General features: G+C 43.3%; 1 protein-coding gene across 3 annotated transcripts in view; it reads right to left on the bottom strand.

The window, feature by feature from the left end:
* Armc9 (armadillo repeat containing 9) overlaps nt 1-18,566 on the bottom strand; it is a 131,889-nt gene extending 113,323 nt beyond the window's left edge. For all 3 annotated transcript variants that reach the window (XR_006850808.2, XM_046439776.2, XM_046439777.1), the window contains exons 1-5: nt 18,501-18,566; nt 14,164-14,249; nt 12,623-12,748; nt 7,466-7,636; nt 5,860-6,015 (exon numbers count right to left, since the gene is read on the bottom strand). Coding sequence is in view for 2 of the 3 variants with exons in the window: in XM_046439776.2 (XP_046295732.1) it covers nt 5,860-6,015; nt 7,466-7,636; nt 12,623-12,748; nt 14,164-14,214 (504 nt within the window). In the remaining variant the exon portion in view is untranslated. The remainder of the gene's footprint in view (nt 1-5,859; nt 6,016-7,465; nt 7,637-12,622; nt 12,749-14,163; nt 14,250-18,500) is intronic.
* Between the last annotated feature and the right edge of the window lie 2,948 nt (nt 18,567-21,514).

Below are 21,514 nucleotides of genomic sequence, written 5' to 3'. Positions count from 1 at the left end.
ACATCCACCTGCCTGGTGGATCCTGCCGTCGCCCTCAGACTGTCCCATCCTTCCCTCTCTCTCCTCTCCAGCTCTGGATCCAATCACTCTATCCTATGCCATTTAGTAACAATACAATATAAATGAACACGTATTCCTAAATTTTGAAAAGATTTGTTAATTTTTTGACACTATGTGATCGTTTTGTTTATAATGTGTTGTCGTGGGTTGAACCGTATCCCCCCAGAAGACGTGTGGAAGCCCTAATCCCTGGTATCTCATGAGGTCTTTGGGGAAGGGGCCACTGCAGATGTAATTACAGTTTGGAGAGGTCACACTGGCATGGGGTGGACAATTAATTCAATGTGACTGGTGCCCTTACAGGAACAAGGAAATTCAGACAAAGGAAACATGAAGAGAGAAGTAGACCATGCAAGATGGAGACGGAGGCTGCAGCAATGCAGGCTCAAGCCAAGGGCCACCCAGAAGCAACCAAAGCTGGAGGAAGAAAGGTAGGATGCTCCCCCAGAACCTCCAAAGGCAGGCAGCCTGCGCACACCTCGACCTTAACCATGCCCAGTCTCCCGAACTGAAAGACCATAGATTTCTGTGGTTTCAGCCACAGGGTCCTTGGTTCTCTGTTGGGGCATCCTTAGGAGGGCAAACATGGCATCTAGAGCTCAGGGCTCTCTGCACTTGACCATCTGGAAAAGAACCTCGGTGAGGACTGTTGTGTCTCAACATGAATTGAGACTTCTTAAAAACAAAACAAAGTATCTGTAGAGCTCCAGTTAGGCTGCTCTGTTTTGGTTACCATTTTGTAAAACCAACAAATAATGTATTTCCAATTGGTTACCTCCCCAGTGATGCTCTGCTAATGACAGGCTTAAGACTGGGGTAAAATCTCTCTGGGGATGAACCCCCCATTTTTTTTCTCAACTGTTATTTTTCCTGTGCTTTCAGCTCTAAGAACATTTCCCAAGTCTGATGGGCAACTTGACCACCATAATTCCAAAAATAAGCATAAAGAGCCAGGAGAAGCCCTGGGTCGGCTCTGCTGAATGATCTAGAAAAAGCCACTCACCCTTTTTCTCTCACGGTTTCTTCCCTTATAGAATGCAGGCTTTGAAGTAGATTAGTCTGGCTGTAAAACAGACTCTTCACACGACAGGGAACCTTTACTTAGGACCCTGATACAATGAGTCACGGCAGCATTACTATGGGAGTGAGGAAGGCCCAGGGCTCACCCCCTGGTTTACCTGGGGCTTCCTTTCTGTCCCTTACAGAGACTACAAGGCTCCTCCCCACTTCTTCAGATCTTCACTAATCAAGCATATAGTGGTCCCTAGCACAGAATAGGTGTCCAGAAGTTTTTCCTAAAGTTATCAATTACAGAAATTCATAAGTATTTCTGCAGAAGGATGATCCTAAACTGAGTTTGCAAATAGAACTCATTACAATACCTATGAAGGAATTTCCTGTCTGTCAACACTGCAGAAGGGATAATATAAAAAAGCAATTAAAAGAACTCTTTGAAAAAAAGGCCATAGTTTTTAAATGCACCCAAGTGTCAAGGAAGGAACTGCAGAGGACAAAACGAAGTGAAAGCAGGAACCCCAAGAGTTAAGGAACATCGAAGACAGTGTTTTTGCTGTAAGGATAACTGCAGAATGTTGAAGACCTTGAACTTCAGTTCTGAGAGTTGTCATGAGTACATAAGATGGAAAACATAAGATCTGCTCATATTACATAATCTAAAGGAGACCCCAGAACAAACCCGGGACTCCAAAGGGCTGTAGCATAAGTAAAATGTTATGGATAATAAACTCATTGTACAGAAAGAACCAGTATTGACCTTGACACTGGGTGGAAGGAGGGAAAAGCCTAATTTGAGATTTCACAACCACACTCCGTACCATGAGCTGAGACTGACACTACCTGGGTTGTCCCCAAAACTCCTGCAAATAATCTGATTTCAAATGGTCCTAGGTTGGTATGCCCCCCGTGACTGGAAGATGCAAATAAAAATCTTCTTTGGAAGAACCAAATCGCATCCAGGCCTCAAAGAAATTCTTTCCAGTTCCAAGTAAAATAAACTCATCAACACTTTTTTTTTTTTTAAAGGGAAATAAGTCACTGTCAGAGCAGCAGAAATAGACATAGTAGAACCAAATTTACACAGACTTTTGGTATTGAAATTCACAGAGAATATGAGATAAATGTTTAATATGTCAAAGAAATAAGAAAGCAAGAAATAAGAGTATAAAAATGACCCAGAAAATCTGAATAAAAACAACAACAACAAAAACCCTTCTATCTTAACACGTTAATAAAGTAGCCAGGCATAGTCATGCATGCCTGTACTCCCAGCAACTCAGGAGGCTGAGGCAGCAGGAGGATCACAAATTTGAGGCCAGTCTCAGCAACTTAGGGAGATCCTGTCTCAAAATAAAACATAAAAAGGCTGGGGTGTAGCTTCATGATAAAGTGCCCCTGCATTCAATCCCCAGTGCCACACATGCACAGAGAGTTAATAAGTGAAATCACAAATTCAATGAGAAGAACAGATTAATCACAGCTGAAGAATAAATTTGTGAACTGAATTATAAATGTGAATAAATTGCCCAAAACACAGCCAGAGAGATCAAGAAATGGAAAATATATGCTGTTAAAAGACAAGGAAGGAAAGGAAAAAAAAGGCAAGGAAGGGGCTGGGGTTGTGGCTCAGTGGCTGAGCCCCTAGCTCGTGCGAGGCCCTGGGTTCGATCCCCAGTACCACATAAAAACAAACAAACAAAATAAAGGTATTGTGTACAACTAAGAAATAAACATTAAAAATAAATAAACAAATAAAAGAAAGGCATTCTATCCATCTATGACTACAAAAAAAAAAATTAAAAGAAGAAAAAAGACAAGGAAGATTCCAGGCCTGGTGGCACGCGCCTGTAATCCCAGGGGCTTGGGAGGCTGAGACAGGAGAATCCTGAGTTCAAAGCCAGCCTCAGAATCAGCAAGGCACTAAGCAACTCAGTGCCCCTGAGTTCAATCCCCAGTACCCCAAATAAAACACAAGTAAGGCCCAAAAATGTAAATGTAGATCACACTACTTCACACTACTGAAATACACACTTTAAAATGGTTAAAATGGCCGGGCACAGTGGTGCACACCTGTAATCCCAACAGCTGGGGAGGCTGAGACAGGAGGATCATGAGTTCAGCTAGCCTCAGCAAAAAAAGTGAGGTGCTAAGCAACTCAGTGAGACCCTGTCTCTAAATAAAATACAAAATAGGGCTGGGATGTGGCTCAGTGCCAAGTGCTGCTGAGTTCAATTCCCGGTGCCCCCCCCCCCAAAAAAAATTGGTCAAAACGGTAAATTTTATATGTATTTGACCACGATTTTTAAAAATGAAAAAGAAAAAAGCAGACAAAATAAATAGTCTGATGTTGTACAAGAGATGTAGCTCCATAATCGAGCACCTACCTGTCTCATGTGGACAAGACCCTAGGTTCAATCCCCAGCACCAAAAAAAAGAAGTGCATTCAACCTGATCAGATATTCAGAGGAGAGACGAAGACAATGGGGAAGAGGTAATACATGAAGAGATAAGAACTCAAAATTTTCCAGAGTTGTTGAAAGACGCAAAAACAGTACATCCAGGAAGTCCAATAAATCTCAAGTGAAAATAGAAATCTATCCCTGGACACAAAGAAGTGAAACTATACCATCCCAAAGGTCAGAGAAAAAATATAGATCGCCTCTACAGGAATAGCACTTAGGGTGACAGCCAACTTCAAAGCAGCAACAATGAGAGCCAGGAGACTGTGCAGTGCAGTGAAGTTTTAAACATAATCGAAGTCTCCCTTCAGTCCTTACATACAACATGATCTAAGAGGCTATTATAAAGTATTTCTGATCGGGTGTCAACATACTTTATATACAAATAAAATATGAAAACTTGTGGTATATATGTGTATTAAAAATTGTAATGTAAAAAAAACAAAAGTATATGTATAAAGGCATGGATTGTGTGAACATACTTTATATACAGAGATATGAAAAACTGTGCTCTAGATGTGTAATAAGTATTGTAATGGGGGCTGAGGATGTGGCTCAAGTGGTAGCATGCTCGCCTGGCATGCATGGGGCACTGGGTTCGATTCTCAGCACCACATAAAAACAAAATCAAGAAATTGTGTCCACCTAAAACTAAAAAATAAATATTAAAAAAAAGAATTATAATGCATTCCACTGCTATTGTGTATTTTAAAAAAAATAAAATCAATTAAAGATAAAAAAAAAAATTCTGTCAGCCCAAGTTAACAGGCCTTAATATAACCAAAAATAAATCTTATTTTATGGCACCAAAGAGTTCATTAAGCCCATTACCTCAATGCTCTTTTACAGTGTAATTTAAGAGTGGTTGCCAGGGATTAGGGGTGAGGACAAGGGTGACTACAAAGGGGCAACACAAGGCAGTACTTTGGGATAATTAATGCAGAAGTTCTGTGTGCTAGCTGGGTGCAGTGGTGCCTATAATTTCAGATAGTTAAGCAAGAGGATCATAAGTTCAAAGCCAGACATAGCAACTTAGCAAGGCCCTAAGTAGCTTAGTGAGACCCTGTCTCAAAATAAAAAATGAAAAGGGCTGGGGATGTGGCTCAGTGGTTAAATGGCCCTGGGATCAATCCCTGGTACAAAAAAAAAAACAACAAAAAACTGTGTGTCCTGATTGTGGTGGTAGCATTATAGAATCAATGCATGTGTTGAAATTCATAAAACACACATGACCAAAAGTTAACTTTAGGGCTGAGGTTGTGGCTCAGTGGTAGAGCGCTTGCCTAGCACATGCAAGGGTCTGGATTCGGTCCTCAATACCACATAAAAATAAATGAATAGGACTGGGGATGTAGCTCAGTGGCAGAGTGCTTACTTCGCCTGTGGAAGACACTGGGTTCGATCCTCAGAACCACATAAAAAATAAAATAAAGGTATTGTGTCCATCTACAAGTAAAAAAATCATAAATTTTTTAAAAATAAATGAATAAAATAAAGGCATTGTGTCCAACTACAACTAAAAAAAAACCTTTTTAAAAAAATAGGTTAATTTTACTATATAACATCTAAAAAAATAAAACTTTAAAAAAATTTGTCAAGCAAGCAGGTAAGAATCCTTGCTTTCTGTTAAAACTGAACACTGGTATATGCTGGCCTAAAAACTACCTTTGTTTGCTTTGATCTATCTACAAAGAGAAACTATAACATGTCCTCTCTGTTTATGGCATACTCAAGGCTATATCATTGTGCGGTTAGTTCGTTTTTTCTCCTAGATATACAGTATTCCATTGTGTGACCATTACACAATTTATGTATGCATGTTCCTTCTGATGTACTATGGGGCACTGCTAGTTCTTGCTATTACGAGCTTTATAAGTATGTACAAGAACACAAGCCACAGCTAGTATAGGACAGTGAAAATTAAATCAAACACTCACCAAATATAACTAACCACCCAAAAGAGGATGAATAAATTAGGGTTACAAAAAATAATAATGAGAGCAGCCAGGTGCAGTGCTATACACCTGTAATCTCAGCAGCTTAGAAGGCTGAAGCAGGAGAATCACAAGTTCAGAGCCAGCCTCAGCAACTTAGCGAGGCCCTGAGCAACTCAGTGAGACCCTATCTCTGAATAAAATACAAAAAAGGGCTGGGGATATGGCTCAGTGGTTAAGTGCCCCTGAGTTCAATCCCCAGTACCAATAATAATAATAATAATAATAATAACAACAACAACAATAGCAGACTTTAGTTTTCTAAAGTATAATTCAGAAACCAGAAGCTTACACAAAGTGAAGCCACAGATGTAAAGGCTGCCACTTACCTGGAAGAGCTCTTTGAATGAGGGGTGTACCATGGGGTTGGGCACAAAAGGGAGGGCATAGAAAGGAAGGAACTCGGTGGTCTGGCTTAACGCTGCCCCTTTCGTCTCCAGGTAGTTTTTGAAATAAGAAATCCGTTCATCCAGTTCCTGCTTGTCCTAGAGCAGGGAGAAACTTGTTTGAGGTTTCTAGCTCCACAATGGTCCCCCGTTCACCCATCTGCTCTTGAGGCTCCTTGTCACTGGCCTTGTCCCCATCTGGCCTGGTGGGCACACTGTCTCCAGTCATTCTAACATCACCTCAACTTTACCCCTAGTGAAACTTTAACAGAAATGCCAGAAAATTGTATGAACAGTTCAAGACACTGCTTTTTAACTTCATTTTTACCAATTTAATATGACCTCCAAATTCTTCATGAACATCCTTTTTAGTGAAAAGACAAAATCTCATCGAATCTCTCCTACTTTGAGTAGTTCTCCCATTATTAGACATATCCACTGTTTCCACTTTACAGACATTCATGAACATCTGTCTGCATTCCCATGATTCTAAGGGGAGTAGGTATCTCCATAGGTTCTTGAAGGCGAAGTACCCCTGTCACTACTCCTCTCCTTTATCCATCTAGGGGCGGATCCTGCCCCACTTTCCTGCTCCACATGCAACCCAGTGCTCCTCAGTTCCCGTCTCAGGGTTCCTCTCTTCTCTTGGACCTTGATGAGCACACAGAGGAGCTGGATTTGATGTTTCCCTCCGTGACCTCAGGGGCCCCACAAGTTATAGCCCTCAGCCTGTGGCCTTGTGCACACACTAGCTGCTGTTCTCATGGGCACACCTCACTGGACCTGTACATGGCCCTCTTCCGACCCATCTTGAAAAATGGATGACGCTGATTTTTTTTTCTTACATCAAAACAGAAAAATTTAAAAATAGAAATAAAAACAAATAATAAAAGTCTCCCATGACCTTCCCCACATGAGTAATATCTTAAAGAACAGACTCCAAGAAAGGGTACTGCAAGGTACCGTAATGCCCCTCCCTCCATCACTGCCCCTTCCTTTGGGGCCCCTGACGTTCTGAGTTAACACAGGTCCCCAGGGCAGTGTTAACGTGCATGACCACAGATCAACTGGCTTGCTCCCTCTCCAGCACTTCCTCTGAACTACAAGGCTCATCCACCCCAGGGCTTGACACTTCAGCCCTCCACCCTACCGGGAAAAGGTCACGGAAGCTAAATTCAACCTGTCATTCCCATGTACTCTATAAATAGGCAAACTATTCCCCTACTACTTGCGTTTAAATTTATTTCCTAATATGTGGCCCAAAGATGTGTTCTTTTAGAAGTCTGCATATATACACTAAGCTATTTTGATGAGTTTTTCAAAAACTTGAAGTATTTAGATAAAAATTTGATTACAGAAATTATTAAATCTCCATATAAATTAGAAAATAAAGTGCTGGGAATGAGGTGGAAAATAACTTCTCAAGACACAAGATGCTGCACCTTTTGAGCAGAATGATGAAAGAGGACAGAACCAAGAACATGGAAGAGCTGACAACCCCCCCAACCTCCACCCACCCCTGCCCACCCACCAACCACAGCCAACCCACCGGCCTCCCTACAGAGTACTTCAGAAGATAAATGGCAAAATGAATGTGAAGATAGAATTCCAGCTTCTGAGCAAGGGAATCACCATCTCGGACGGAGCTGGGAACATGCTCCTCCCACAAATCGAAGAACACCTTCTGGTCTCCACCATCAAAGGCAGCCACGAGATCCTTCTGCAGAGAGGACATCAAGAATTATGAAGGACACTTGTTCTTCCAACACTCAAACCCCTCATAGCCCAGCTAATACTACAGACACCCCACACACCCCTCTTCGGAAGCAGGAAGTAGAAATACAAAACCCCAAGAGACTGCCCATTATTTGGCCATTATTCTTTTTATACTTTCAAAAATGGTTTTAGATATGATTTTCCTATATAATTATCATTTTTAGATTACTTGTTCTATTTATGATCAAGTTTATTAACATTATAAAATGGAAATGTACAGCGAACAAGGTCACGGTGTCTGGTTATACTTACTTAGGTCAAGGACATTCACTAATAAGGATTCTTCAAATGTGACTTTTACAAAAACTATCACCATGTCATGTGATGGAGAACTACTGTTTCAGAAACCTGAATTACTGCAGGAAGTATCTGCATACATTGAACATAAACTCAGAACTTTCCCAAATGAGACTCCAATGAACTTCTACCTCCTCCAAGCCAGCCTCTTTCTGTTGCTCAGCCTTGAAACAGGTCAAGGGCAGCTTACAACAACTCTGGGTGGGGGCTTCCAGGACAAAGCACACAGCCGAGCACAGCCCCTCTTGGGAGACACTGGGGGTCCCAGGGAAGAAGGCTCCATACTCTTGTGAATGAATGATATAATGGCAAAGTGGATCTTCCCAGAGGCAGTGCTGCTGGGCCTGGCTCAGCACCAAGTTCATCTCTGACGTGCTCCCAAGCAAACCCTATGAGCCATTCCAGGGGAGGCCTTTACCCTGAGCATTGCAGACCAAGAGCTCTCTATGTGAATGAGGAGAGCACAGACTCCCATGGAATTTGAAGGCCCAGAACCATGGTATTTTCTTTTCTTTCTTCCCTTTTTCTGGGGGGAGAGGTACTAGGGACTGAACTCAGGGGCACCTGACCACTGAGCCACATACCCACCCCTATTTTGTATTTTATTTAAAAATAGTGTCTCACTGAGTTGCTTCTGGCCTCACCACTGCTGACTCTGGCTTTACACTCGTGATCCTCCTGCCTCAACCTCCCAAACTGCTGGGATTACAGGCAAGTGCCACTGTGCCTGGCCATGACATTTTCTTAACATGGCTTACCAGAGCCCACATGTCAAATGGCTCATCTACACTTTGTTCTAAACTCCATTTTTAGTCCTAAAACCACAAGGCTTAGATATCCATTCCAATTTGTTATTTTCTGTTATGTTCATTGGTAATTATCCTAGTGTGTTTAAAGTGTAATACTTCAAACACACTAGGATAATTACCATCCACTCCAATTTATGATTCAGATTTTATACCTAGAAATAGTCCTTGCATTTAAAATATCCTTATGTGTAAAGCAATCCACTGTAAGTACAAGATCACAAACTATTAATGATCTTCTGTAAACCACAATCAGAGCCAGAATCAACAAGATGAGAAAATGTGCATACCACCGAGCACCACTAATAAGTCATCAACACATACTTCTTAAAGCACTGTGCCCAGGGAAACGCCATTTGTTTTTGAAGGTCCCTGACAACATATTTTGTTTAACTGCTCTGTGTATTTTTATTTGTGGATCTACTTCAGTGGGGCACAATTACTAACTGGAGGAGCAGAAAAGATACTCTGTGACAATCAAAAAATTTCAAGGTCATAGCCAGGTATGGTGGCACATGCCTGTAATCACAGTGGCTCAACAGGCTGAGACAGAAGAATTGCGAGTTCAAAGCCAGCCTCAGCAACAGCGAGTGAGACTCTGTCTCTAAATACAAAATAGGCTGGAGATGTGGCTCAGTGGCCAGGTACCCCTGAATTCAATCCCCCGTATGCCAAAAAAAGAAAAGAAAAATTCAATGTCTTTCAAGTTACATAAAAATGGACCTGAAGACATCAGAGAAATGTAAATCAGAATCTCAAGATATTACACTTCAGCCGAGTGCAGCAGCGCAAGACTGTAGTCCCAGCGAGTTGGGAGGCTGAGACAGGAGGATCAAGAGTTCAAAGCCTGCCTCAGCAAAAGCAAGGTGCTTAGCAACTCAGGGAGACCCTGTCTCTAAATAAAATATAAAAAAAGGGATGGGGATGTGGCTCAGTGGGTGAGTGCTCCCAAATTCAATTCCTGGTGCCAAAAAAAAAAAAAAAAGCATTACACTTCAAACACACTAGGATAATTACCAATGAACATAACAGAAAATAACAAATGTTGGTGAGTATGTTTATAAAACAGGAAGAGCCAGGTGCAATGTCACATGTCTGTAGTCCCAGCTACTTGGGAGGCTGTTTAAAAAAAAAAAAAAGGCAAAAAGGGATGGGGACGTAGCTCAGTGGTACACCACCCCTGGGTTCAATCCCCAGTAGAAAAAAATGGGCAGGGGTTAGGGGACTTGCATACACTACTGGTAGGAATGTAAAGTGGAGCAGCCACTGAGTAAAACAGTCCAGCAATTCTTCAAATAATTAAAAACTGAACTCTCATACAATCCAGCAATTTCACTTGGGTATTTCATGGATATATATCCAAGAAAATGGAAAGCAAGGTTTTAAAGAAAGATTTGTAATCACATGTTCACAGCAGTAGTCACAAAAGCCAAGAAGTAAAAGCACCCAAGTGACTATCCCGGGAGGAATGGATAGACAAATGTGGTATATACATACACTGGAAATTATCCAGCCTTAAAAAAGAAAAAAAATCTTGTTACCCACTACAACATGAATGAATGTTCTCATAACTAAGAACATTATGCTGGGTGAAATAAACCAGACATAAAAAGATAAATACTGTATGATTGTACTTATATAAGGTATCTAAAGTAGTCAAATTCATAGACAGAAAATAGAATGGTGGCCAGCAAGGATGGGGTAGAGGGAATTATTTAAATGGATGCAGAGTTTCAGGTGTGCAAGGTGAATAAGTTCTGGAAATCTGATTCACAACAATATAAAATTCCTAGCACAACTAAACTATACACTTAAAAATAGTTAAGATGACAAACTTATTATTTTTTAAAATTTTTTTTTAGTTGTAGATGGACACAATACCTTTATTTTATTTATTTATTTTATTTATTTGTTTTTATGTGGTGCTGAGGATCGAATCCAGTGCCTCACACATGCAAGGCAAGTCCTCTACCACTGTGTCATAATCCCAGCCCAAACTTGTTATTTTTTAAATAAATTTTTTTTTTTTTTAAAAAAAGACCCAAAGATACATTTAGGGTCTCAGAGGCAGCTAGAGCTGGAGCAATGACAAAGTAGTTGCCAGTGCACAAAAGCCATCCAGAGGCACTAGATGTGCCAAGAAGCTCCACAAGCCTTAGCTTGCTGGCCTCATCCTGAATCATCTCAGGACCTGGTTAGGCATGAGCATCGCAGAAGATTCTTACTGTTCTGCTAGTTAGATACTAAGGAGCTACAGTATTCCTCCCAGATGTCAGCCTCAAGCCGCGAGGCTCACATATGCTTCCAACGTGCAGGGCCAAGCACATGGTCCTTTTCCAGGCAGAAGGCATCCAGGTGCTACAAGTGAGGCTGAGCCTGTTTCTACTTCTCTCTCTCTCTCTCTCTCTCTTTCTCTCTTTTTTCTTTTTTGGTGGTGCTGGGGATTGAACCCAGGCCTCGTGCATGCGAGGCAAGCTCTCTACCAACTGAGCTATATCCCTAGGCCCCTGTTTCTATTTCTAATAATGACAATATTCTCCTTTTACGTTCTGACCTCTCACTCTGGCTGCTGCTACACCCCACAGAAGTCCATGTCTGAAACAGCAGCAGCAGTCACCACCCAGGCACCCAAGGCCAGAGGGCACTAGGCAGAGGTGCAGGCCTCCTGGAGCTCTAGGGGACACTGCAACAGTGCCCTCCTCAACAATAGCACACGCTTGACCACTAGGAAGTCAGGGACTAAGAGAGAAGATGGCTAATAGGCAGCCTGAACTCCAGATCCTTAGGAGCTTGCAAACCAAGCCTCAATTACTTCTGGAAGTAGGTATACTGAAATAAATACATTTATTAAAATAATGAAATTGGGCTAGGGTTATAGCTCAGTAGAGCACTTGCCTTGCAAGTGTTGTTATCCTCAGCACCACATAAAAATAAATAATAAAGATATTGAGTCCATGTTAAAAAAAGAATCTTAACAAAAGCATAATAATAAGCCAGACGTGGTGACACACGCCTATAATCCCAGCAGCTCAGGTGGCTGAGGCAGGAGGATCATGAGTTCAAAGCTAGCCTCAGAAAAAAGCAAGGTGCTAAGCAACTCAGTGAGACCCTGTCTCTAAATAAAATACAAAATAGGGCTGGGGATGTGGCTCAGTGGTCGAATGCACCTGAGTTCAATCCCTGGTGCAAAAATCACAATAATAATTATAATAATAATATCACCTGAAGGTGATACAGGCTTCCTTGTCAGTATCACTTGTTCTCTTGTCACTGGCAACATTCAAGGTGAACTGATCACACCCGAAATGGTACAAATGGAACCGAGGCATCTAACGATGAAATGAGGAGTTTAAGGTCCTTTCTATCCTTGGAAAATTCCAAATTTCTGTGCTCATTGCAGCCTGCTGGTATTCAGAGCTGCCTCAGGCTTTCTTTGTGGTAGGACACTGCCTTGTCATTATCACTCTTGCTCCTGGTCCCCTTCAACCTCCCAAAGCACTGTGAGGCAGAGGACTGGTTCTGCTTTGGTTGTCAATGCTCCATCCCTAGTACCTAGATTAATAATCTCAGGATAGAAATTACACTATCCTGGTTCCTATAGTTTCCTCTTCTTCTTCCCCCAAAATATGAAAGTTCTTATTTGGCCACCCCTTTCCTATGTAGGGAACAGAGATTTAAAGATGAAGCAATTAATTCACCTATAAACACTCACATGGTCTAAAGTAACCCTGGGCAAGTCCCCAGAAACGATTCCATCATTATTCAATATGCTGCAAGTTGAGAGAACCTTAATTCTCTACAGAGATGAAAAATAAGCAAAATGTTACCTGAATAATCAATGATTTGGAGTCCCTTAAAGATCCACCTGCTGTTTTACACAACGGTTTTCCTTTTACTTTGCATTCTTTTGAAAATGTTTTCAAGGTGTCTTCAAATTCAGCAAAATCTAAATACTATAAAAGAGATCATAAAACTCAGCAGGAAAAAAAAAACACACAAATAATCAATTTAAAAACAGGCAAAGGACCTGAACAGATATTTCTCCAAAGACACACAAAGGCCAACAAGTATATGAAAAGGTGCTCAACATCAGTACTTATAGGGAACCACTGTATACCTGAAATTTGCCAAGAAAATAGATTTTAAGTGTTCTCACCACCAAACAAAACAAATGAAAAACCCAGTTAACTATTTATTAATTAGTTTGATTGTGGTGATCATTTCACAATGTATACCAAAACACCAAGTTCTAGGGCTGGGGATATGGTTCAGTGGTACAGTGGTTGCCTACCAAGTACAAGGCACTGGGTTTGGTCTCTAGTACTTCAAAAAAAAAAAAAAAAAAAGAAAAAAAAATCAAGTTCTTATACCTTAAATATACACATTTTTGGCACCTATGCCTTAATAATTTTAAAAAAAGAACATCATTGAACATGTATCGTACATATATTTCTGTTTTCATATCAACGTGTAACTGTCTGATATTATTGTACCAGCTCAATATCATAATGAATTTATAAAGAACTTAGTAAACTGCTATCTTTAGGAGAATATGGGATTCAGCTTAAAATTTACTTATAAGTATGCACTATAAAAGCCTAGAAAAAAAGTATCACAGAAAATGTAAAAAAAGTATTTCAGAAAATAAAACTGCTTTCAGGAGGAAAGTGTGAGCTACAAGATTTGCTATTAATTATTATTTTTTAATATTTATTTTTTAGTTGTAGTTGGACACAATACCTTTATTTTATTTATTAATTTTTATGTGGTACTGAGGGCCACACACATGCTAGGCGAGCACTCTACCACTGAGCCACAGCCACAGCCCACTATTAATTATTAATAGAAAAAAATGACTTGTGCAACATTTTCAAAGAGGTGAAAGGGATCAGCAGAAGACCTGATGGATTTGGATCCAGTAGGTCCCTGGGAATTTGTTACTTGAAACAGATGGAATCAGAAATCATGTATGTTCCTAAGAACAGGAGAATATAAATCATTAAAATATAGGTAATGTTGCTAGAGATGTAGCTCCATGGCACAGATATACACACATACACACACACACACATACACACACACACACAGGGGATGTAGCTCAAAAATAAAATGCCTTTGGGTTCAATACCCAGGACCAAAAATATTTTTTAACTTTAAAAAATTAGATAAAATAGAGGCTGGGGCTGTAGCTCAGAGGCAGAGTGTTTGCCTAGGGTGTGTGAGGCACTGGGTTTGATCCTCAGGACCACATAAAAATAAACAAATAAAATAAAGGCATTCTGTCCATCTACGACCAAAAAAAAAAAAAAAATTTAATTAGATAAAATACAAATTTTTCTGTGACCCGTGTTTTAAATAACATACCTACCTCTTTTACTAGTCCAAGTAATTCAGATTCGTGAGCCAAAATATCCCCCATAGTGAACTGTTACTAGGAATTCTCACAGCAAAATTCTACAAGGCAAAAACATAAGACAAGGTTTCACTTCAATCACCTGAGAAGTCCAAAAGGGTGGCTGTGATAGGCAGAATGATGGCCCCCAGGATGTCCATGTCCCAATCCCTAGAGCCTGTGAATATGGGTGGCGACATGGCAAGGAGGAATTAAGATGGGTAATCAACGGACCTTCAATGACAGGGACTGACCTGGATCATCAGGCAGCCCCAAGAGGATCACTGAGGGCATCAAGAGCAAGAGGGAGGCAGGGGGGCGAGTGTCAGAGTGATGAGATGGAGAAAGACACAACTGGCCACCGTGGGCTTTGGAGATGGAGGAAGCACAAGGAACAAGGAAGCAGGACAGCCTCCGGAAGCAGGAAAAGGCAGGAATGGATTCTCCCCCACAGCTCCACAAAGGAACAGCCCCACCAACACCTTGATTAGCCAGTGAGGACCATTTCAGACTTCTGATCTCCAGAACTGTAAGAAAATAAACTGGCTCTGCTTCAAGCCACTGAGTTCATGAGAATTCATCACAGCAGCAGAAGGAAGCACAATAGTGAGGTCGAGAGCACTGTCTGCCCTCCCTCTCTAAGCCACGCAAGCAGCCTGCCTGTGGCCCACCACTTACCCCAACTGGGTGCCACCACCCTAAGGAATTAAAGAAGGTGGGGTCCCAATACTAACTGTGCCATTCACTGGCAAATCACTGAAACTTAGAGCCTTTTTTCATTTACAAAACAGAAATTATGAGATCTCTTCCAGTTCTAAGGATGTATGAACCTGAACTTGACCCTTTTCTGCCAGTACATTTGGTCAGAATTATCTGAACACAGGGAGGTTAAATTCAGTAGCTGTCCCCCACTTGCTCTATCTCACTATCACTGTCTTGGGGACTTCATCTCTCCACCTCCTCTCTTCACTTTACTCCAATCTCTGCACCAGGAACAGGGACTTCCCCTCCTGCTCAGGACCCTACAGATGAAGCCAGACTCCCTAGGCCCAGTTCTCTAAGCATTTAACAGCCTGGCCTCTTATATTCTCCCTTTTGTTGAACAGACTTGAGCCACACTGGCCACCCTGCAGTTCCAGTGGACACAGACAGCCACTGGACACCCAAAGCATATGCTCTGCATGAGCTATTTCCTCTACTTCACTACCCTGGCTGCAGATATCCACAGTTCATTCAAGTGTCTGCTTAAACATCTCCCCTGAGACACCTGTTGGCCACCCTCTAAGTGGTCCTCTCCTGGCCTCTGCTCTGACTTTCACATCTTCTCAGTAATGCACCTGCTCACTGTCTGCTCTTTCCCTGCACCAGGCCATGGATCTTGAGAACACAGGCTTCCCTGGCATCCCCAGTGCCCAGACCAGTGCCTGGCACATTGTAGGTGTTCAAGAACACTCACGAAGGAGCAGAAATAACTTTAGGTCTGAAGAAAACAAGATAAGCAGAGCCTAGAGGAGACAGAAATGAGATTATTTTAGATGGGGTAGTCAGAGAGGCCTCACTGGGCCCATAACATTTGAGTAAAGACTAAGCCCTGCCAGGGGCAGTGGTGCTTGTAAATCCCAGCAACTCAGGAGACTGAGGCAAGAGGATCACAAGTTTAAGGCCAACCTCAGCAACTTAGTGAGGCCCTCAGTAACTTAGCGAGATTTGTCTTAAAAAAAAAAAAAAAAAGGGCTAGGGATGTACCTCAGTGATAAAACACCTCTGGGTTCAATCCCTGGTACCCACCCCCCAAAAAATAAAGACTAAGTACTGAAAAGAAGGACTCTACACAGACCTTGGGCAGAAGGGCTCTGGAGTGCTTCGGTGCTGGGGTATAGCAAGAGGAGATGAGCGAGATAGACAGTGGAAGGCAGTAAGGAGCCAGGAGCCAGGGAAGGTGGGCCTAACGGGGTCAGTAAGCAGCTTGACCATTAGTCTGAGGCAATCGAATGCCCAGAGGGAGCAACGAGGAAGACTGATGAAACAGCATTTCCATTTTGTGACCAACCTGATGTCTGATGTTCAGGGAAGAGACTGCAGGGACCGAAAATGGAGGACTGGAGGATGCTATCCCAAGATGCACACCATAGACTAGTGTAGGCTTCTTGAGTAATAGAAACCAGGAGCCATGTTCTGACTCCAGATGTTAAAGGCAGAAGTGCTCACCTGCTGGGGACTGTGTGCATGATGATAGGGGAAGTGAAGACTGGCAGCTTGGTCTGAGCAGCTGACGAATGGTATGAAATTTGCTGAGACAAAAAAATTTGGAGAGGGACAGAGCCCCCTGATCAGAGATGAAATCAAGCAATGTGTGTGGCTATATGTCTAAGAGGACTATTTACAAATCAAGTGGGGGCTGGGGATATAACTCAATTGGTAGAATGCTTCCCTCGCATACACAAGGCCCTGGGTTCAATCCCTAGCACCAAAAAAAAAAAAAAAAAATCAAGTGGAAGCTGGGCGCGGTGGCACACACCTGTAATCCCAGAGGCTCAGGGGGCTAAGGCAGGAGGATTAGGAGTTCAAAGACAGCCTCAGTAACTTAGCAAGGCCCTGAACCACTTAGCAAGACTCTGTCTCAAAAAAATTAAAAGGGCTGGGGATGTGGCTCAGTGGTTCAAACCCTTGTACCAAAAAATAAAAAACAAAAAAAAATAATAATCAAGTGGAGGTGCTAAAAATTTGGTGGATATCTGTGTCTGGAGCTGGAGACAAGTGTGGGGAAAATATGGGTGTGAGCAAAGAAAGGAACACAGTCAGTGAAGAGAAGTAGAACAAGAAATAAGATAACTGGCTGAGAGGAAGTATGCTGGCAGTCTGGAGAGAAGGCAGCAAGGCAGGTTTTCTATCGTGGAGTCCACTGAAGACGCGTGGACTCCAATCTAAATGGCCCCAGCCTAAAGACTGGCTCCCGGCACTTTCAAAGGTGAAGCTAACTTTCCAACAGAAAGAAGGAAAACAAGATTAACAGTGAGTGGGCACCGAAGCTAAGCTGGGTTATGAATGGGGGCAAGGGAGGCCAGTAATGGAGCTTAGACAGTGAAAGGGTGATGGGTGAATGCTCTGCAAAGCGGGCACAGTAAGGCAAACGGAAGCTTGGAAGACACAAGGTGTGGTCAGAGAGGGGGAGGCACGATGGCAGTCAAGATTTTGGAGGTGACATAGTAATAAAAAGCTCACAACCACAGGAGCAAGTGGATGAGGATGGAGGGAAAAGATGCCCATAGCTGAGGAGGATGAGGAAAGTGAAGAAGCCAGGAAGCTGAAATCTCTAAAAAGGAAGTAGAAAAAGTGGAAAAGGAAACTTGGCAACTTGCCCTGGAAATGACTGCCTTAAGGAGGGGTGGCAAGTGTCACAGAGCACAGCATGAACTTCAGAGGGAAAGGGGGATGTGAACAAAAAAGCTGGAGATCCAAAAGCAGCAACAGGACACGTCCTCCAGACCTGACAGGCACATAAGGTGGGAAAAGAAAGTTAGTTCATGTCTAAAGCCCACCCATCTCTCCAGCCTTCATCTCATCCCTCTCCCTGCTCCCTCCAGCTCGCCCTGCTGATACTGAACTCAGGTTATTCCCCACACAACATGCTCTTTAGGGATTCTAAGCCTGGGGTGCTTTTGCAAATGAAAATTCCTGCCCCGAGCCTGCTCTTACTGATGAGCAGCAAGGCAGGAAGGCCAGAATCTGCCTTTTAAACGAGCTTCTTGGATGCCTTCCACACACACTCAAGTTTGAGAACCAGGGCTTTACTTTATGCAAAAGTAGGAGAAATTCCAGTCACGGGTGGGGTTTGTAATAGCGGCTTCTGAATTTCTATGAGAGAAATATAGGGCCTAAAAACTGGCCGGATCCGGGGGAGGCTATGGCATTTGTACGGAAAACTAATCTGCACACAAGCATCGCGTCCGCTTAGATTAGATGAAGTCTGGGCTTAACCTGGGCGCCTGAGGAGGGGAGCCAGCTGATGAACATTACTACGGAGGTGGCAGGAACCTAAAGCCCTGGCCACCCGCACGGTCGCCCTCCAAGTTGCGGGACCCGCTCCAAGTTTGGCCACGGTAGCAAAGATCAGGGACTACTTGCGGCAAGCAGGGGCCCGGTCCTTGGAATTCCCGGCGGCCGCCTCGGGCCGAGGGCGCAGGCGAGAGGCGCGGGCATCGGGGTTTTCCTGGGGGCGAGGGGTCAGCAGCTCTCCGGCCGCACCACGGCTCCTCCCCGCCCGGGGACCGCGGGCTCCCGGTGGCCCCCGCGGCGTCGAAGGACATGCTTACCAGCTGCTCCGCGGACACCTCTCCGGCCGTCACCCGGGCAACCGCCGCCGCCAGCTTAGAGTCACGTGGGGCGGCGCAGCCAATCACTCAGGACGCTGCCTGCGCTGAGCAGCCTGGGAGGAAAGGCGGGCGGCCGAGCGCCCCAGGCGGTGGAGGCTGCGCTGCGTGATGGTCGGCTGGTCATCGCGCGCTGTCTCCAGGCCTTCGAGAACTGTCTGTCCATCCGACCGTTCGTTCGTTCATTCATTCACTCACTCACTCATTCATTCATTAATTCATCCCACGGACGGTGCCAGGCGCTGTGCGGGGCTCGGGGTTGAGCCGGAGCAGGCTGAACCGCCGAGCGCAGGGAGCTCGCTGTGTCCTAGAACAAAACACGCCCAGAGGTGACAGTAAACTCTGCTCCCAGGAGAGAGAAATAGGCCTGGATATTCCCCTTTACAGGATGCCTGGGGCCACCACAGAACCCGAGGTCTACCTTAAAGCCCCGGGCACCAGGGTTCCATGCCACTGCAGCAGTTTCCAGGAATATTGGGACACTTTTTTGTTTTGTTGTCCATGTTAAATTTGGGTTTTGAAAAACAAAAAGGGAACGCAGATATTTGCGCCTGGTGCTTTTGAACTAAAATTAAGCAGAACTCAGTGACCATCTGCTGGTGGCCAACTCTGGGCCAGAGGCTGGGGAGGTGGCCCTAGGAGGAGAAAATCCCCCCACCCTTCCAGGTATGGAGGTTCTGTGGTTTGCGGCTCCTTGTTTCCACCTTCGTGCCTCCAAGTTGGAGACTTCCAAGGACTCCCAGTTAAATTTTGGATAACTTATTCATATAAGTATATGCCAAGTATTGCCTTATTTTATGATGCACATAGCACATTTTATTAGTATTTTCATTTGCTAAATGTGCAGCCCTATACCCAGTATCATGCTAAGCAAATCAGATTCTTTATTTCACACCTTAATTATAGGATGGATCATAGTTTCAGCATTTTACAGATTGTCTGTGTTGTACTTTACCTAAACCCTGTGCTCCTGGAAAACAGCTACAATTAGAAATCCTCCCTTTTGTGTTCTGGGAAAAAGCTTACCAAAAGAACTACTTGTTGCTGGGGTTGTAGCTCAGCGATAGAGTGCTCACCTAGCATGTACCGGGCCCTGGGTCCCGTCCTCAGCACCAAATAAAATAAAGGTATTGTGTCCAACTACAACTAAAAATAAAAAATAAAAATAAACTATCTTCTATTACCAGTGACTTGAATAAGACACTGTCTTTTCCAAGAGACAATCCTTATGGAATCCTCATGAATCCCATGAGACTCACAGGTAACTCCCTTATTTACCTGCAATAAGGACAAAAACAGACTTTTCAACTGCTTATTCTTTGTCATGTGGTCAATTAGCTGAGATCAGAACTGTTTGAACCCCTGCCCCCAAAACTTTTCAGACACAGAGATAAACATTTCTAGATCAGCTAATTGCCCGAGTCTTCCACTGATGGCTAAACCATCCCAACCACAAATCAGCCCACCTGTAACCTGTTCACCCCTCCCTAAACAAGTCTAATGTAAAACCATCCTGTGCAGACAGATGTTCAGATCTGCGCTGTTCTCCTTATTTTTTAAAATATTTTTTTGTCAATGGACCTTTATTTTTATTTATTTATACGCGGTGCTGAGAATTAAACCCAGTGCCTCACACATGCCAGGCAAGCGCTCTACCACTGAGCCGCAACCCCAGCCCCGTGTTCTCCCTATTTCAATAGCCGGAATGAAATCATTCTTACCTAGGTTTCATCTTTGACAAGGTGAACAATGTGAGGCACAGAGTGGTTAAGAAACTCCTCATAGTTCACACAGCTAGGGAAAGCAGAATAAAATCCAGACTTCTGTGCCTCTGAGCCTGGGCACTGAGCAACAATGATACCCACTCCCACCCCTGCTTCCCTTTTTGCTTTCCCTTCTAAGTGCATTTGCCTGACTGCCAGGATTATGGTCACTGTGTGGTGCCTATTTGTGTGGCCAGCACGCCTCTCCCTTTTGATAACTATGTGTATTCAGTTTGACCTGACTGCAGCCATCTTGAGTCATAACGGCCGTGATTGCCCCTGAGTAACCCTGGTTGGTTTTCCATGAATAGTTTTCCAGCAGGCTATAAATACACACGACCATTACAGTGGTATGTGTAGCTTTAGAACTGAACCCTGGCATTAAGAATGTGCCTGGCTCTTTGATATTAGCCTGATATAAAACAGGTACATTCTGTCTTGGATGAAGTCAGCTTGTCCTTGACCACTTTATAAGTCCCCATCTTCTGACCCAAATTGCAGGGATCTACCTGATCTTGCTGTTGCCCAGGGACCATACTTCTGTCAGCAAGTCCCCAATAAATTGTACTCTGTGTAATCCTGCATCTCTCTGCCTCTTTCTTTGGTCTCATGGTAGCTTGGGGCCAGTTCTCATACACTGGAATCAGGTGATTTCAGAAAAGTAATATATCCCACTTATTCCATCCCTGACCACAGGGTTCAGCAGATGGCTCAGACTTACCCCATCCCTCTGGCCACAGTGACTGATCCAGGATGAGCATAGGATCCAAATTGAGCCAATGGCAGTCCCTCCCTGGAACTTTTATGTTGAAGTGTGATCAGGTCACTGTAAAATGAGACAACATCCCCACAGGCAACAGCCACGTCCTTCGCTACATGAAAAGCCAAGAAAATGAAGCCATCACTCAGAAAGATGCAAACATCCTTGGTCCCCAGCTCCAAGTTCTTGGAGATGCCCTCGTTCTTGCCACTATCCTTTCTATGAGCCATCCTTCAGCATCCTTTGGATTTACCGTATTTGCCTACTTTAACTGATTCAAGATGGGTTTCTATTACTTATGACCAAAGAGGTCTAATTCAGAAATAATTTTATATACATCTGTTTATGTTAAAAAAAAAACCAAAAAACTCTTTTTTGGTAATACTAGAGGTTGAACCCAGGGGTGCTCTATCACCGAGCTACATCCCCAGCCC

Source organism: Marmota monax, unplaced genomic scaffold (assembly GCF_021218885.2).
Source record: "Marmota monax isolate L192 unplaced genomic scaffold, Marmota_monax_Labrador192_F-V1.1 WCK01_AAM20220418_F8-fsc00041, whole genome shotgun sequence".
NCBI classification, from domain to species: domain Eukaryota; kingdom Metazoa; phylum Chordata; class Mammalia; order Rodentia; family Sciuridae; genus Marmota; species Marmota monax.
The sequence above is the reverse complement of the archived record's forward strand: the minus strand, read 5'-3'. Positions and strand labels throughout refer to the sequence as shown.